At 33.4% G+C, this 18,962-nt stretch overlaps 1 protein-coding gene across 1 annotated transcript in view; it reads right to left on the reverse strand.

Moving 5' to 3' along the window:
* LOC143084173 (uncharacterized) overlaps nucleotides 1-16,394 on the reverse strand; it is a 74,773-nt gene extending 58,379 nt beyond the window's left edge. The window contains exons 1-4 of the mRNA XM_076260582.1: nucleotides 16,241-16,394; nucleotides 15,767-15,856; nucleotides 8,124-8,200; nucleotides 5,524-5,700 (exon numbers count right to left, since the gene is read on the reverse strand). Of these exons, the coding sequence (XP_076116697.1) occupies nucleotides 5,524-5,700; nucleotides 8,124-8,200; nucleotides 15,767-15,856; nucleotides 16,241-16,332 (436 nt within the window). The 5' untranslated portion in view covers nucleotides 16,333-16,394. The remainder of the gene's footprint in view (nucleotides 1-5,523; nucleotides 5,701-8,123; nucleotides 8,201-15,766; nucleotides 15,857-16,240) is intronic.
* Nucleotides 16,395-18,962: the final 2,568 nt, after the last annotated feature.

Below are 18,962 nucleotides of genomic sequence, written 5' to 3' on the forward strand. Positions count from 1 at the left end.
TAGGCCTTCAAATATTCGACTTTTGGTGGTTCATGGGGACAATAAATCCACAAATACACTTCGGAGTCCTGGGTTGAGTTCAATAACGTAGCAGCTACGTATAGTGCTACGTAGATTTTGACTATTGAACGTGTAGCTATAGACTAGTTGCTACATAGATATTGATAGAAGCTACGTAGCCGCTACGATATTGAACTCAACCCAGGATTTTTTAACATGCTGTCTATTGTTTATCGATTACATAACGGTTATATATTGAGGTATATCATTAATTTTAGTTCTAAGTATTGGTATGGAATGAAAACTGAATCCATTGTGTCGCAATAAAAATTGTATTAACCTCGAAAGTATGAATATTGTTGATATATATTTTACACTGCTAGACGCGCTGACTTTAAGAGTAAAATAAAATACTAGTTTGAAGCCAAACTTAGGCTTGTAACCAGGATAATATGTCAGAGACTTAGGTAGAACTAAATGTACTGCGGCAACTATCACATACAACCCCCACGGTATGCAAATTGAACATTATGTGTATGTTATATGTTTTTATTGTATGAATGGCTACACACTACTCATGGACTTCGTAATGGACATAACTGTCCACCTTATTATCAGCTTGATTTCACCAAATAACAATATGACTTCTAAAAAATCAATGCTAAAATTAAAGCATATCTACATGTATCTATACTATTAAACGAGAAGACCTCATTTTGTGTGTCACTTCTCTTCCTTCCACAATAAATCAATGATCATGCCTCTGTGTCCTATAGGTAACATGCATAGTCGCATTTGTCATTCATTCTTATGATTATTCAGATTGAGTTATTTTGGGAGAAAAACGACAAAAAAGGAGTCCGGATATGAATCCATTATTAGACTGAATTTTAGTCATAGATAAGTCTTCCGGTTTGAAACATGCACAAATACAACCAATCGTTTGATAGATAACAAAAATGAAAAATAAATAAGCCAATCAGAGCGCTCTCAATATCATGGTGTTTAAATCGCAAGAACCACAACTATTATACCTCCTTATAGAGGACACTTATTTTTCGCGTTTATCTACATGGAAACTACGATTATACTACTTCAATATATAAAGAGGCTCTCTGTATTCTGTCTACTGTTTTCTTTGAAATGTTAACGTTTACTATCTAAGGGGTCATACCAGTTGCATATATATTAAAATAAGTAAAACATGTGACACAAGTACAACCAATCGTATGATAGATAACAAAAATGAAAAATAAATAAGCCATTCCGAGCGTTTTCCATATCATGGTGTTTACGGATCGCAAGAACCACAATTATTATAACTCCTTAGAGAGAATTATTTTCGGCGTTTTTCTACATGTAAACTACGATTATACTACTTTAATATATAGCTAGAGACTCTCTGTATTCTGTCAGGGACTTTCTATGTTAGTATAGAAAGTCCCTGATTCTGTCGACTGTTTTCTTTGAAATGTTTACTATTTAAGGGGTCATATCACTTGCATTTATATTAATAAAACATGCTCAACTTCATCTAAAACTACCTCGACCAAAAACTTTAACCTGAAGCAGGACATACAGACGGACGGACGGACGACCGACCGAACGAACGCACGGATGCACAGACTAGAAAACATAATGCCCATAAATGGGGCATAAAAATTTATGGTTGAAAGGGAAAATAGTGATTTGGCAAAAATGAAAGTAAGGTAGAAATAAGAGGGAGGCAGGACCTTTTTCGGGGCGTCGGGGTCGGGTGTTTTTAAGCTCGGGATTTGGGGATTCAATTTGATCCTTACGGAATCCAGGAATATGTTTTTCGATTTGGGATTTCGGGATATGAATTTCTTTAAATTCTGCATCTCGGGATTTCATGATTTTAAGCCCGGGATTTCGAGATCAGGACCCCACCGACCACCCCTCAAATTAGCCCAAGTCGGTCTTAGTCATTTATACATGATTCATATCCTACCATTGGTATGTTAATAAGGCTTTCAAAAGAAAAGGCACTGATGGATTGTCCTAGAAGCATGTATTATTAGGCTAACTAGAACACACCCGCGAAATCGCGGGCATATACAGTTTGTAGACTGTTGTAGGATGATTTTTTGTAAAAGATATTATGTATGGAGAATTTCATAAAAGGTATCAAAAGCCCTCTCCCTTTTTCCAAAGTCCGATATTTGTTTCCTTTCTGTTAAATTCAATTATTTTCGTGTGTCTGGCCTCAGACCACAATTGTTCTTCTCCTTTGCTACAATGCTTCTTTTGATAAAAGTCAAATCAAATTAACAATTTGCACCGTTTCAAACATGCAATAAATGTAACTGCTTATATATAGACCATTATTAGTCTAATAAAATATGCTTCTAGGACAATCCATCAGTGTTTTCTTTTTCTTTTGAGAGCCTTATTAACATGCCAATGGTAGGATATGAATCATGTATAAATGACTAAGGCTAATTTGAGGCGTGGTCGGACGGGTCCTAATCCCGAAATCCCGGGCTTAAAACCATGAAATCCCGAGATGCAGAATTTAAAGAAATGCATGTCCCGAAATCCCGAAATCGAAAAATATATTCCCGGATCCCGTAAGGATCAATCCCCAAATCCCGAGCTTAAAAACACCCGATCCCGACGCCCCGAAAAAGGTCCTGCCTACTTCTAATCTCTACCTTACTTTCATTTTTGCCAAATCACTATTTTCCCTTTCAACAATAACTTGTTATGTCCCATTTATGGGCATTATGTTTTCTAGTCTGTACATCCGTTCGTTCGTTCGTCCGTCCGTGTCTGTCCCGCTTCAGGTTAAAGTTTTTGGTCGTGGTAGTTTTAGATGAAGTTGAGCATGTTTTACTTATTTTAATATACATGCAAGTACCCCTTAAATAGTAAAAATTTCAAAGAAAACAGTAGACAGAATCAGGGACGACTTTCTATACTAACATACTAACATAGAAAGTCCCTGACAGAATACAGACAGTCTCTATATATTAAAGTAGTATAATCGTAGTTTACATGTAGATAAACGCGAAAAATAATTGTCTTCTCTAAGAAGGTATAATAGTTGTGGTTCTTGCGATCTAAACACCATGATATGAAACTCGAAAAATAATTGTCCTCTCTAATGAGATATAATAGTTGTAATTCTTGCGATCTAAACACCATGATATTTAGAACACTCTGAATGGCTTATTTTTTTCCATTTTTGTTATCCATCATACGATTGGTTGTACTTGTGTCAAATGTTTTACTTATTTTAATATATATACAACTGGTATGACCCCTTAAATAGTAAACATTTCAAAGAAAACAGTAGACAGAATACAGAGAGTCTCTATATATTAAAGTAGTATAATCGTAGTTTACATGTAGATAAACGCGAAAAATAATTGTCCTCTATAAGGAGGTATAATAGTTGTGGTTCTTGCGATCTAAACACCATGATATGGAGAACGCTCTGATTGGCTTATTTATTTTTCATTTTTGTTATCTATCATACGATTAGTTGTATTTGTGCATCTTTAAAACCGGAAGTCTTATCTATGACTAAAAGTCAGTCCGATGACGGAATCATATCCGGACTCCTTTTTTGTCGTTTTTCTCACAAAATAACTCAATCTGAATAATCATAAGAATGGATGACAAATGCGACTATGCATGTTACCTATAGGACACAGAGGCATGATGATTAATTTATTGTGGAAGGAAGAGAAGCGACACCCAAAATGAGGTCTTCTCGTTTAATAGTATAGATAATGGTCTATATATAAGCAGTTACATTTATTTCATGTTTGAAACGGTGCAAATTTTTTATTTGATTTGACTTTTACCAAAAGAAGCATTGTAGCAAAGGAGAAGAACAATTGTGGTCTGAGGCCAGAAACACGAAAATAATTGAATTTAACAGAAAGGAAACAAATATCGGACTTTGGAAAAAGGGAGAGGGCTTTTGATACCTTTTATGAAATTCTCCATACATAATATCTTTTACAAAAAATCATCCTACAACAGTTCTCTAGCTGTATATGCCTGCGATTTCGCGGGTGCGTTCTAGTGTTCTTTAACTCAGGTACGGACCTGCGAATTCGCGGGAATGGTCTTGTCTAGATACCGACCTTCATAACCTATCAATATTAACTTTTAGATTATTTTGACTCCTTACTAATGCTCTTTCGACCTAATTTAAAAAAAAAAAAAAAAAATTAAACTAGTTACTGTAGATACATCCTCAAAAAGTTTTTACAATTGTTATATTAAAATTTTGAAAATTTGCATAGAGTTATGTCCTTTTATTTAGTTCATTTGTGAAATTCTAAATTTATTATCAAGTGAGACTTGCTATTTTATTGTGTAAATTCTGTAGCACTTTGATTACTGATTTCAAGAAATAAACATCTATATTTACTAGAACTTTCTCTTGTTTTACACCAGGCGCTAAAAGTCATCAGACGCAGCACAGAAAGTCAGTACGACACAATGTTTATCTTTAACAAAGATGCAAAATCTAAAGAAGAAAAAAAACCAGGATACTGTTTTATTAAAAATGCCTTTCCTTAAAATCATTTATTTTATAATTAAAAATGATTTGATACATTTCATGCTTTTTATTTCTAACTAAGAATTATCATAACCAAGGCTGTGTTTCTTGTTTTAAAATGAATTCTCCACTTTTGAGAAATTTACATTGTTAATGAATTTAATCGCTTACATTAATTCAACTATTTGCCTCTGGTTAGTTTTATTTATTATATTTTCAGTATATAACTGTCATTTCAGTTTGTATTGTTTCATTCGATTCGTTCCAATTTTCTTCCGTTTCGCACTTTACAGGTACCCCGCTCTTCACTCCTTTAGATTTTATCATTGTCGAAAACAACTTCACAATATATAATATAATAATATTCATATAATAAAAGACACGTTTAAAACTCTTGACTTGCCTTGTCCGGTACAAAACATTTTAAAAATTTGGAATTTTAAACCAATTTGAAACTTTAATCAAAATTCCCCCAAACTAATATTTGAAAACTTTTTTTAAAATTTTAATTGATAAGTGTTACACGGATTGAAATTGTTTTATTTTACGTTGTATGTAAAAATTAAAAAAAAAAATCTTCAGAAATACATCATATAATATATGTATACAATAAAAGACACGTTTAAAACTCTTGACTTGCCTTATTCGGTCTAATTTAAAACAGAGTTACGACCATCACAAATTTTCGTTACGACCATCCTCAACATTTTTGTTTTTTTAGTTACGACCATCATGCTCGAATTTTTGAATGACTATTTTACGAAAATTGGAATGTTTTAATGCATCAAATTTGGTTTCAATATCACCGAACCACCGAATAGTATGTATGAGACAAGCGGTTTGACTCAAATGAACCTTTTACTGCACGAAAATCGAAAAAGAAAAACTTATCCCTAGAGTTGTCTCCAATCTCCGGATGGTCGTAACTTTTAGTTACGACCATCCGCTTACCACCAGTGTAATATGAGTTAAGAAATACCTACTTCTACATTTAGGGCCATCAGAGTAAAACCCATCATTACAGTTAATGCAGGAGTTTGGACCAGTACAGCTTCCTCCACTTGACCTCTGTGGTGAACTTTGACTTCTAGTTATTATTTGGTCATCAGGATAATAGATATTACAAGCTCCATTGAAATTAGTTTTTCCATCACATATTGCTAAAAATATATAAATTCCAACAAAAAATTTCAATCTTTGTATTAAACAAAAATTATACAAATGTACACATCACTGTTTAATATTATGAAATGACAAAGAATTTTAAAACAATACCAATACTAGGTCTGAAACTGTGTTGCTGTCGAATTATTAACTTGAAAGCCAATAAGATATTTTGTTTTTTTATCTTGAATTCAGCAGACGGTCCGAGACCACAATTGTCGTCCCTTGATTTTCGTTGTTCACAAATATAGTCCCTAGTGTTGACAGTAGGTTACTTGCCATTAATTTTTATACCCCTTCCAATTTATTTCTCCATGTTTAATGCCTCAAATTGCAAGAAGGGGGGTGAAATTACACTTTAAAAAAATTTGTGTCCCAAATTTTTAAGGAAAGTAGTGATTTGGTCCAGCTGAAAAAGGTGAAAAATTAGTACTTCGCGAGCTGTCAAAAGATTTCAAGAAGCCCTTAACATAAAATTGTCCATATTTTGAGTTTGAGTCGATGAAGTTTTCTATAATTTTGATATAATTTGTCCCAAAAGTAGTACAACACACTGTAAAAATTTCATTGAGAAAGCGCAGGTGGGATGTTTTTTATTTTCATTTATGTTCTAAAAGAAATGCACTACGAAATAACTGTGGTCTCGGACCAGACTGTTAATGGCAAAACATTATTTCAATATTCCCCTTTTATAAATGTTTGAAACCAAAAAAAAAGAAATCCTATTTACTAAATTGCAGTTAATGCCCCTTTAAGGAATTAAAATCATTAAATATAACACAATATTTCAAAGGAATGTAATTCAAAAGTTCTTTACGAAGAAGAAAATGTAATGAATCAAAAGTTTCCTATATTTTTCATCCTAATTCTGTCCTTATTTGTTCAATTTTGAAGTGTATATTACATGTATTATGATTCTTTTAAAGTCATTTCATATTACATAATGTAAAATGACACAGTAAATGAACTTTCTATAGTTTATTCAATTAACATAATTAAAAATTATACTTTAGAAATAACAAGCCTTTAAAAGTTTTTGAATTGTAAATTTTCCACTCAACTTGCTACTTTCTTGTTATAAATTTGTCTGCTTATCACTTTTTCTTTTCTTATCAAGCAAAATAAGTGAACTATTATGTATACTTTGTTAATGACAATGCTTTTTATGCATATCTTTTTTATTTGTAATTTAATATCATCATTATTAACTATTCATGTCAAATATAAAAACTATAAATCATAATTTGATAGTTTTCAAATATTTGGTTCAATGTATTGGTGTGTTTTACCCATTTTGATTGTTCTAAGTTTATAGGAAAATCTTAACTTTGCAAGAAGAATATGTGAAAGCATTTTTCCTGCGTCATTCAATGAAATAAAATAAGAAAGTTTTCATTTGATACAGATGCCCTTGCTTGTAAATATACACAGCAATGCACTTATATTCAAACATATTGAACTATATGTTTTGTTTTCTTTGAAAAGTAATGACATTTATTTCTGTGTTTTGTCATTATATATTTTGTGTGTGTGTGTTTGTTTGCTCACATTGTTCAATAACAATTTTAATTAAAATATAGATCTCTACCCTTGAAAAACAATTTTTGCCCACTTTGAATTTTTCTTGCAGACAATATTCTTATTGATAGAGAGAAAATTTAAACGGCAATAATTTAAATGTTCTTCAAAATAACATTTGTTGCCATTCAAAATGTCTCTTTATCTATTCCAGATTCTGCAAAAATACTAAAAAATGATTAACATCAACATGCACAAGCAAGAATTCCCATAAGGGCTGACTGACTATTTCAGCCATTTTGACTTATTTGTAGTTTTAACTTTGCCAAAGAAAAACTGCCTCTTGAAGTTTCTTTCTATCGATTATAGTTCATATAAAATTAACACAAAACAAGATGAAAATTATCTTTCAAGACTAAATAAGGGAACATACTAAAAGGGAGAGCAGACCCCATTCTCCCCTCATCAGGTCCAAAGTAATATATGAGAATTGCCAATGTTTTGAACCACTGACAATCTTAATTAAACAAAATCAAACTAAAAGGCTGTTAGTTTTCTTGTTTGAATTGTTTTACATTTGTCATTTCTGGGTCTGTTATAGCTAATCATGCGGTATGGGCTGTGTTCATTGTTAAAGGCCATACAGTGACCTATAGTTGTTAACTTCTGTGTCATTTGAAATCTTGTGAAGAAATGTCTGATTGGCAATCATACCACATCTTCTTATTAAAGGTATACTAGATAACTACTTTGCTCATGTTTAACAGATGCATAGCTAGATGGACTAACAAAAACCCTCATCTTCTCCTTTAAAAAAAACCTCCAAAAGCAGGGGAAAAAACAAAATCAAACTAGGAATGATCGTCCAGTGAAAAAAATCATATATATAAAAAAAACCTACCATAGCTGCAGTCTTTATCAGAGAAAGATTTGTAAATCCATCCATCATCACAAACTAGCTTAGAATGATGCACAGTTCTGAAAGAAATAATATCATCACAAATTAGCTCAGAATGATGCAGAGGTCTGAAAGAAATAATATCATCACAAATTAGCTCAGAATGATGCAGAGGTCTGAAAGAAATAATATCATCACAAATTAGCTCAGAATGATGCACAGTTCTGAAAGAAGACAATATCATCACAAATTAGCTCAGAATGATGCAGAGGTCTGAAAGAAATAATATCATCACAAATTAGCTAAGAATGATGCACAGTTCTGAAAGAAGACAATATCATCACAAATTAGCTCAGAATGATGCACAGTTCTGAAAGAAATAATATCATCACAAATTAGCTAAGAATGATGCACAGTTCTGAAAGAAGACAATATCATCACAAATTAGCTAAGAATGATGCACAGTTCTGAAAGAAATAATATCATCACAAATTAGCTCAGAATGATGCAGAGGTCTGAAAGAAATAATATCATCACAAATTAGCTCAGAATGATGCACAGTTCTGAAAGAAAATTATCAGGAAATAAAATAAGTTACTCCTTATTATAACAGCTTCTATGTGGGTGGTGGCAATGGCAGTGGTGGTTGCAGTGGCAGTGTTGGTGGCAGTGGTAGTGGTGGTGGCAGAGTGGTCTAAGTAGTCCCACAACTGTATCACTACCCAGTGTCAACCCTGATGTTGTGAGTTGAATCCCCCACATGGCAGATTAGCTCAACTCTAAACTTAATTCATTAGAAGTTTCAGTTTTCCTGCTTGAAGATCGGTTGTTCTCTCCGATAAAAACTTACCACCTCAAAATAGCACAATAAAAATTAAAAAATATCAACAGCTTCTCTCATTTATGATTAAAATCTATATTAATCAACATGTTTTTGATAAAAATATCTAAAGCCAATCATTTTGCTAGATATTAACATTACTAAATCAAAGTACTGAAGTACTAAACATCGATAGACCGCAAGTTCTGGTGGATGGTCACAGTCACTTGTCTCAGAAAAAACAGTGCTAGATAGCATCTCTGGAAAGTTTGCAACTGTAGATGTGTATTATTATGAATAGGTGATATAGATGTGTATTATTTCAAATAGGTTATAGATGTGTATTATTTCAAATAGAATATAGACGTGTATTATGTTAATTTCTTTATGTGCCCATGCCATGTTAGGGACCTGTGATTTTAGTTAAAAAAAATATTGATGTAGGTCCTTCATATTTGTTTTTAGTAAATTGTTTTGTTACTGATTAACCTGACGACAGAAATAACCAGGTGCTCTGCAGGGCGCAGCTTTTTGCGACTGCAGAGGTTTAACCCTGAACAGTTGGGGCAAGTATGGACAAAATGATGGACACAGCATTCAAGCTTGATACAGCTCTGAATTTGGATTGTGATCAAAATTTTGACATAATATGGGTTTCTTACACAAAACAAATGTCAAGATCTTACAAATCTATTGTACAATATTGTGCAATTAAAGATTTTTAAAAATTTGAAATTTGAGAAATTTGGAAAAAAAATTGAAAACAACTACCATCCCCCTTTTTTTGGCAGTTAGTCCAAAACCTGACATTTCTTTATACATAATTTACATTAGTGTAAGGGAGGTAAATACAAACATACCCAACATTGTATGTTAAATGTTTTTGAATTACCTCCCTTACACTGCTTTTAAATTGTCTTAATTGTCCATTGACCAGAAAAACCTATTGCCCCTAATTCCAAAACATTTTGAGCCATAACCCCTAAAGTCAATACTAACTATCCCTTAATGGTATGGAAACTCATGGTATAATTTCAGAGAGATTCATACACTTAAACACAAGTTATTGTTTGAAAACAACAAAAATGCTTATTTTGGTCCCCCTTTTTGGTCCCTTATTCCTAAACTATTGGAACCATAACCCCAAAGTCAATACTAACTATTCCCTAATGGTATGGCAACTCATTGTATAATTTCAGAGAGATTCATACACTTAAACACAAGTTATTGTTTAAAAACAACAAAAATGCTTATTTTGGGCCCCCTTTTTGGCCCCTAATTCCAAAACTATTGGGACAATAACCCCCAAAATCAATCCCAACCTTCCTTTAATGGTATTGAACCTTCTGGTAAAAATTTATAAAGATCCATTAACTAAAACTAAAGTTATTGTCCGGAAACTAAATGTGTCTTCGGATGAGGACGACTGCATGATAGCATTATACGATGCAAAAAAATTTTGCGGCCGTATAAAAAGTTTATATACACTAGATTCATAGAGGTTCTTATAACCCTGTAACACATTTAGTTGCTGCTGTGAAATTTAGCATTGAGACAATAACATTTGAGATTTTTGGTTTTCAGTCATTCATTTGATATTCTAGTAATCATTGCCTCTGTCATAGAATGACACATTGTTATTCATAGGTCAATCTTAAAGAATCATACTGCCCCAGGAATAAAGTGTGAGGATAAAAAGTTCTGGATCCGCCGTCGCATTGTTAAGCACTTGAAGAAAGTCATTTTACAAGTACATGGACAAATGTCATTTAAGGAGGCTCAAGGGTATAAAAATTTCAGAAAAAAATTAAACATTTGTTTTTCATTACAAATTTTATTTATTACCTTTTGTAGTTGTTACTTTATCATATGGCACAAAAAACATTCAAAACAATTAATTCGTGTTGGCCCCAGATGACTTTTAAAATGTAAACATCATTGAAAAAGTTCCAAATTATCTCCCTTTGGTGGAAAAATGCCATTTTTTGGCTTTAAAATTGAAATATCTCTTTTAACTCATCGGTGACCTATATTTTTTAATATAATTTCGATATATGCTGTACTTAAACTAAATTATTGTAAAATTTGAGCGATTTCTGTAATAAATTTCTTTTTTTATTTCGATATTACCTTTTTTTCTCCTATTAGGTCAACAGAAAAAAAAAATTTGAAGGCAAATTGTGAGCGCAAATGAACGGTGACCCCATTTTTTTATTTTATTTTTCTATTAACTATAAGATAAAGTTCCTTTATAGAAAAATATAGAGAAATCCTATATAAATGATTTAGACCCGTGAACCCCCTTAATCATGTAAATAGTTTGATTAGCACTTAATTGTCTTGATACAATGAGCTATTGAAGATGTAGAAGCTGACTCGATGGCTTTTAATACAAGCCTTATCCTTGTAACAATTTGTGTACAAATGTAGTTGTTAATTGTAACACTGAGAAGGCTGTGATACAAATTGTTATTGAGTCAATGTTTTTCTGCTGTTAGTTTGATCCACTTGAGCATGCTGAATGAGTGAAGGTTCTTATATCCACAAACAGCTAGAATTTAAACAACGGAATTAAAATTTAACAAATGTTTTTGGCATCTTTCTTTTTACAGGTATGAATTGCCGTTCTAGATCGGCGCACTCCTACATACTCGTGATAGTAGGATGGCTAATGCGCTATTTACAAATATACACCCGCACCCACTAAAAACTCATATTAACACACAAAGGAATGTGCCACTAATCCACCAATTCATGCATACATATATAACGGTAATGGTAAAAGCGTGCAGCACAAATACTGTGTTGTTATTTACGTATTATATTCATCGTGCATTACAGTGAAGTTACCATTAAGACGGATGTGATCATCTTCACTGCTCCATGCTTAACATACTAGTTGCTAATTTATGCTAGGGTGTGGGAATATATACATAAGCTTTATAGCAGTCTATAGCTATATACAGGTTTTAAAGCACTAGATTTACTGTCTTTAACCCTTTAACCCCCAATCCCGCCTGTAGGCGTGATGGCGACAACCATTCTTTGATGGCCCGTATGACCCTCCATACTTTTTTTGAACTGCCCCAGCTGAACTGTCATGATAGCAGGGACTTCAACCAAGCAGTTCATGGTCCATGAACTCTTCTCAGATGTCTGTTCATGAAAATATGGCACTTTGAAAGCCGTTTTTGAAAGAGTTCAAAATCAGAAAAACATGAAAAGTAGCCAAAATCAGGTGGGGTGGGCATCTTTTGATGGCCACTACGTAACTGGAAGTGACTGTTGGTAAAAATTATTATCATATATGCATGCATAGGTGGTATAGGAACACAACGAGGTATAATATGGCCAATAGGAATCTAGTCTGTAAAATCTAGGTCACCGTTTTGTCAAAAATCCATAAAAACGGAAATTTAGGCAGACCTGACTTGACAATAATAATTCCCAAGCAAGACGCTGAAGTCCAATATACTCCCAGCAAGCAAGTGAATGGACTACTGTAACTATAGGGTAATACTTGAATGACAAAAAAACACAGTCGTGTCAGTGTTCACCTCTCAAGGTCGTTTTGAAATCGGAAAATAGACGATAAATTACCATTTTTCACTGGGGGTGGGTTGAAACCCACGAGAAAATAGTCCACCTCCCATCCCACCCCCCACCCATGCCATCCGCCCCCAAATCCCAATAAGTAGTTTAATAGATGAGCATCAGTTACAGCATCAGGAGTTTGCTTATTTGCATATAATTTGCATATGTTTGCAAATTTTCGAAAATGCCTGATTTTCCAAAAATGTCTTGGGGGCGAATGAGTTAAATATATTCTAAACATACTGTTAATATTTGATATATACTAGAACACACCCGTAATATCGCGGGTCTGTGGTTGAATTAAAGAATATAACTATGCGTAAGCCTTATTTTAGTATTGGTATTGTCATCTGATAAAGTCATGCCGATTATAAGATGCACAGTTTTCTCTGCTTTCAACATCTTTCTGTATGAAACCTGTCGACCTGGAACTTATCAATTATTGGTATTATTAATTTTATTTGGAAAACAAAAGTCCCTGGAAAGGAGTTTTTTTTTTTAATCAACAGCATTGTCCTTAATGAGTTATAATTAAAGTTGAATTCTTTGATTCGCTGTTTTACGTCATTCCAGCTTACAAATTGAAAACTGTACATGCTGTACCTATACGCCTTATTTTAAGTCCAGAATTCATATTGTCATCTTAAAAAGTTATACTGATTAAAATACTACAATCGGGAACAACATGACAATGATTGAATTTAGCAGTGTCAACCCTGTGATTACGACCCGTGTATATAGCAAAATCCTAAATACAGCGTTTGGTGGTGCGCCTGTCAGATGCGGAACGTACAGATAAGGTAATAGGTAACAGGTGAATATACTATTGGTATCGGTATCGGATTCGACCCGGAACTTCTTAATTATTGGCAATATTAGTGGGAAACAAAGGGGTCTGGAGTGGTGTAATTTTTAATCAACAGCATTGTACTATATTAGTTAGATATAAAGTTGAATTCTTTGATTCATCGTTTTTACGTGATGACGGCTGATAAATTGGACCTCGTAATTTTAGTATTATAGATATGCATTCATCTACAGAATATGCAGATATTTTTTAAATTTAGGTTCACTAAAGCATTATGCAGTAAATATGTAGGAAACTAGAATGATTATGTTAAAGCACTATGTTGTAAAATGGACAAATTAACAATACATGTAGGTAATTATCCAAGAGGAATGTTGTTTTGAAAAAAAGAATGCACTTTTCTATCAAATTCAAAGTCCATGAACTCATAGGCAGATCCAGGGGGGGGGGGTGCCTGGGCCCCCCTTTTGTGGGAAAAATTTGGTTGATTATATAGGGAATCACTGAAGCATGACTGGAGCGCCCCCCCCCCCCCCCCTTTTAGGTCAGTCAGCAGGCCCCCCTTAGGAAAAGTTCTGGATCCGCCACTGGAACTAAAACTACATTGACAACTGTACCTCGGAAATATAATTTAGGCAAATAGAAAATTTTTTAAACAATCATGTCTGTGGTTGATAAACGATGGAATGTTTGTGTGTCGTGCATACCAATATAGTAAATATTGTCTGTGCCATTTTGTGAACTGACTTGTTACTGTTTGCAAGTGTGATCGAGGAGTGTAGGGGAAGGAAACTCATCATTTGTGTTTATTCTTATCTAAAATAGCTATACATGTAATACAAAAAAAACACGACTGCCTTGATTTGGGAACAGCATTGGCGGATCCAGGGGGGGCAGGGGTTGGAACCCCCTTTTTTATGGTCGATCAATGCATTTGAATAGGTACATATAGTTGGAAACCCCCCTTTTTTAAATGGCTGGATCCGCCCCTGGAACAGTATACTAGTATCTAACAAAATATATATATGTTCCTGCCTTGATATTCAATAAATTTTCGGGTAAAAAGGGTCAAGGTCGCTGGCTAGACTTCCTGATCTTTTAATCTTCATGATTATAGATACAAACCCATTGGCGGATCCAGGGGGGGGGGGGGGGGGGGGTTCTGGGGTTGGAACCACCCCTTTTTTTGGCCAATCAATGCATTTGAATGGGGACATATAGTTGGACCCCCACCCCCCTTGTCCTGGGTTGGGACCCCCCCTTTTTTTTAAATGGCTGGATCCACCCCTGAAACCCGGGGGCTACTGACTATCCTTTAATGTATAACTGTGCCGACAGCACTTGCCTAATCATACCCTGTTCTAACCAGAAAACATTGAAAAACATACCCTGTTCTAAACAGAAATATTGAAAAACATACCCTGTTCTAGACCCGCTCAGAAAATGTATACCCTGTTCTAGACACGTTTTTAACTACAATTGACCAAGGATTAAGAATAAAGCAAAACAAAAGATTTCGATCAACTCTTTTTTCTCCTATAAATAGTTAAAAAGTGATCCTGTTCTAGACAAATACTTTCAGTTTTTAAAAAAAAAAGACCATGTTTTTACCAGCAGGGCACGAAAAAGCGACCCTGCAATTTCTAACCAGCACGACATGAAAAAGGGACCTTGTTCTATTAAACCAGCAGGGCATAAAAAAGGGACCCTGTTTTGCAGCACACTCATACCACTAAAAATATAGGAAGTACACCCCCGGGATACAAATGACATCAAGAGAAATTCAGATATATATATACCTGTACATGCTAATCTAGGTGTCAGACCAATAATTCACACTCTCCGGTTTACAATGGTGTACCATTACACCACTGTCCCCTGTAAGGGGAGGGTTGGGATCTCGCTATCATGTTTAATCCCGTCACATTCTGTTTGTGTCTGGAGCCTGTAATTCAGTGGTTGTGCTGTGTTACATATTTGCTTCATTATTTTGTATGATAAATTATGTTTTTACATGATATACTAGGTCGTTAATTTTCTCATTCGAATTGTTTTACATTTGGCAGTTCGGGGCCTTTTGCAGCTGACTATGCGGTAGTTTTTAGTTTTTAAGAGCTATTGCCCGAGAACACTTTGTCCATAGCAAGCTTTTTTCAAACACGTGTCAGAACGCAGTTCTGATTTTAATTGAAATATGTTTCCCAATATTCTCGTTGTCATATCCTAAAATAAGAGGTCTATATTTTCGTTTTTATATCCTAAAATTAGAGGTCTTTACTGAAAATCAAATAATCAAGCTGCGATTATACTAGAATTTGGAAATAGTTATTCTTTTCTTCATTTCTTCGTATAAGCTTCCTCTTGTCATACATATTATATCTTCTACTTTTCAACTTATAATAATTATGTATATCTTATATTTACCTATATTTGGTACATCTACCCCAACTCCAAAAACTACACTTCACATAGGTCTTTCGTTCTGAAGTCCAAGTAATCTTTTTTACGTGATTTCTTAAAATAAAAAGAAAAACATTTGTGCATGCTCTTCTTCATGAAATACCGATATTTTTTAAGAGACTAAACAAAGTTGGACTGTTTAATAAATAACAAATATAGCTGAGAGGAGGATAGAGCAAATTGTTACCCCGAGAAAACATTGTAAACCGAGGCGAAGCCAAAGTTGACAATAGTTCAAAGAAATTTCGAGAAATAAAAATCAGTCAATTTATTATACAGAATGTTCTGTTTTTTTATCTTCTGTTATTAAATAAACAGAAACAATGGGATCACCAATCTCCTTGGCTTAAACAAAGTAAAATAAAAATAAAAAATATGCATGTCTATTCAGTTATAAATAAAAACAAACACAACTATAAATGTATAAAATGAACCTACCCTCCTTCGCGTAGCCACCAAAGATTAGCCAAAGAAAAATCCACTAAAATAAGAAAACAAATTAAACTAACAGAAATTAGTTTCTTATCCATTTCTTAACTTAAACGCATACTAAAGAAGCGTATGACCAATATAAGCCCCCATTATTAAATCGAGTATTTTTAAAAGAATCCGCTTTAAACCCGTTCAACGAAAGTTAACCTAAATTAAAAATTGTTCTCAAATTTCAGATGAAGACATTTTTAATTGTTCTATGAAGTAACTGTTCGGTAATTTAATTAATTAATTACTGTCTTATTAGTTCAACCATTCGCTTATTACAATTGATCTAATGCATTTCAAAGAAAATATATATGCAACAAAATTAATTTCTATGTAGAGAAAGTCTACCTTTTGTTTTAACTGCCGTGACGTGATCGCATTGGTATTGGTTTATTTTTATGCTTGTCATATCATAATATATATATCTTCCAGGAATGTTTTATTTTTTTTAATTTTTGTATTGTTCTTGCAAATTTCAAATTATAATTTTTGAGCCGTTCCATTATTCATGTAATTCTACAATTATGCACTTTAAGAAAAAAAAAGAAGTCGTATAACATGTTTATATCTTATAACTCCATCTGTAATTTTGTCATATTTTTATTAATTTTTGCAAGACTTTTATAGTATGAAATTCAAAACAGTGTGGCTGTGGCCATTGATTGACACGTTAAATTCATCCATTGACTGGGACAATTTACGTGAACGTTTGTCTGTAACGACCACTGTTCACGACGTACCTACGATAGACATTTAAACTGTGGGGTCACCAAAGGTTTCTTAACGCCTTTAATTATAAAGTAATTCGAAAAAATAATCAGGAATAACCTTTATGTTTTGATTTATATAATTGGTATAAATCAAAACATCGTGTTATTTCTGATTAATTTTTTCGAATTACTTTATTGAGGTGTTGAGAACCTTTGGTGACCCCATAGTTAAAGTGTCTTTAAAAAGTACATAGTGATCAGTGGTCGTTACACATAAACGTTCACCTAAATTGTCCCAGTCAATGGATGAATTTAATGTGTCAATCAATGACCACAGCCACACTGTTTTAAATTTCATTCTATTAATTTGGCATGTCTGTATAGTTTTCCAATCAGTTGATCGTTTTTTCATTCAATTATCGCTTGATTTCAATTTCTCATCATTGCCAAATTCAATAATGATGATATTAACTTTACTTTCTTTTCTCTGATTTTGTTATATTGGCATAACTAACAAAAAGCGACCAATCATGATGACGCCACAAAGACACTCTTATTGTAGATTTTTGAAAAATAAAACTAATAATGATTCCTTTTTTTTGTCACCAAAAAACCATAAAGGGAACTGATTTTACCACCATATTTCGTTCGATACGTCGACAGTAAAGAACTTTAATATCTCGCTTTTTTGTCTGCATACCAACCGATTATAAGTAAAATTCATATTTCATGTAAATGTTTGCCATTTTTATATCTGAATGCCTGGGGTTGAAGTCATAAAACTTTGCACAGTTCTGGAAGCACATAAATCATGCTCGAAAAATGAAATCCAGCATTTTGATTGGTTGATTTTCGAGTACGAGTACAAAAAAACTGACTCGAAAGTTTTATGACAGAAAGGCCAGGGCTGCACAGTAGCCTGGTAAAAACAGAACTTCAATTGACATTTATACCTGTTCAAATTCATGGCTGTATATGTCTGCTTATCCACTTGGCCTATACTCCGAAAACTATTTCAAGTTTTCACAATATAAATAAGAAGATATTGTATGAATTCCAATCCATAATAAGACAACTCATTATCCATGACACAATGTATAAAAAGTTGAAACAACTATAGTTCAAGTTGGATCCTTGGCTCACACCTAACAACAAGCTGTAATGAGACCGAGAATGACTGGTGTAAAACAATTCAAAAAGGTAAACCAACGGTCTAATCTATATATATATAAAAAAAAAACTCGAAACGAGAAACACCCATGAATCACATCTACAAACAACAACCACTATGTAATTGGCTCATGACTTCAAACAGGAGCCAACACATGCAGTTGGTTCAACTATTTTAATAGGTACCAGCCTTCGTCCTAACCTGAGCCTGTTGTGTTACATTACAACATAAAAAGACACACTATATAAAATATCAATTGAAGTGACTTATTCGATCAAAATAGACACTTCTAATACGTTCAGGTATTTCACATCCAATTTTTTATGGAAATATTGTTTATAAAGCACAAAGGTGTCAGTATTCACCTCAGAAACTTACAAAACCTTTGAATAGACTTATTAAGAAGGGATATAATTACGATACTGTTGTCAAGTCATTAGAGATTGCATATTTTGGCGTTAATATTGAGTCACTGATAAGGTCTTTGTATCGGAACTAAACACATTTATTCTAAAAATAGTTGTTGGCATGACACGGGTTATGTTCTTCTCATATATGTTATGATGGTATGATACTAAACCCCTAACGGGAAGGATTGTGCCTGATGTTCATATGATGAAATCATAATCTTTCAGTCAGTTTAATTGAAGTCTGGAGCTGGCATGTCAGTTAACTGCTAGTAGTCTGTTGTTATTTATGTATTATTGTCATTTTGTTTATTTTCTTTGGTTACATCTTCTGACATCAGACTCGGACTTCGCTTGAACTGAATTTTAATGTACGTATTGTTATGCGTTTA

Source organism: Mytilus galloprovincialis, chromosome 7, assembly GCF_965363235.1.
Source record: "Mytilus galloprovincialis chromosome 7, xbMytGall1.hap1.1, whole genome shotgun sequence".
NCBI classification, from domain to species: Eukaryota; Metazoa; Mollusca; class Bivalvia; order Mytilida; family Mytilidae; genus Mytilus; species Mytilus galloprovincialis.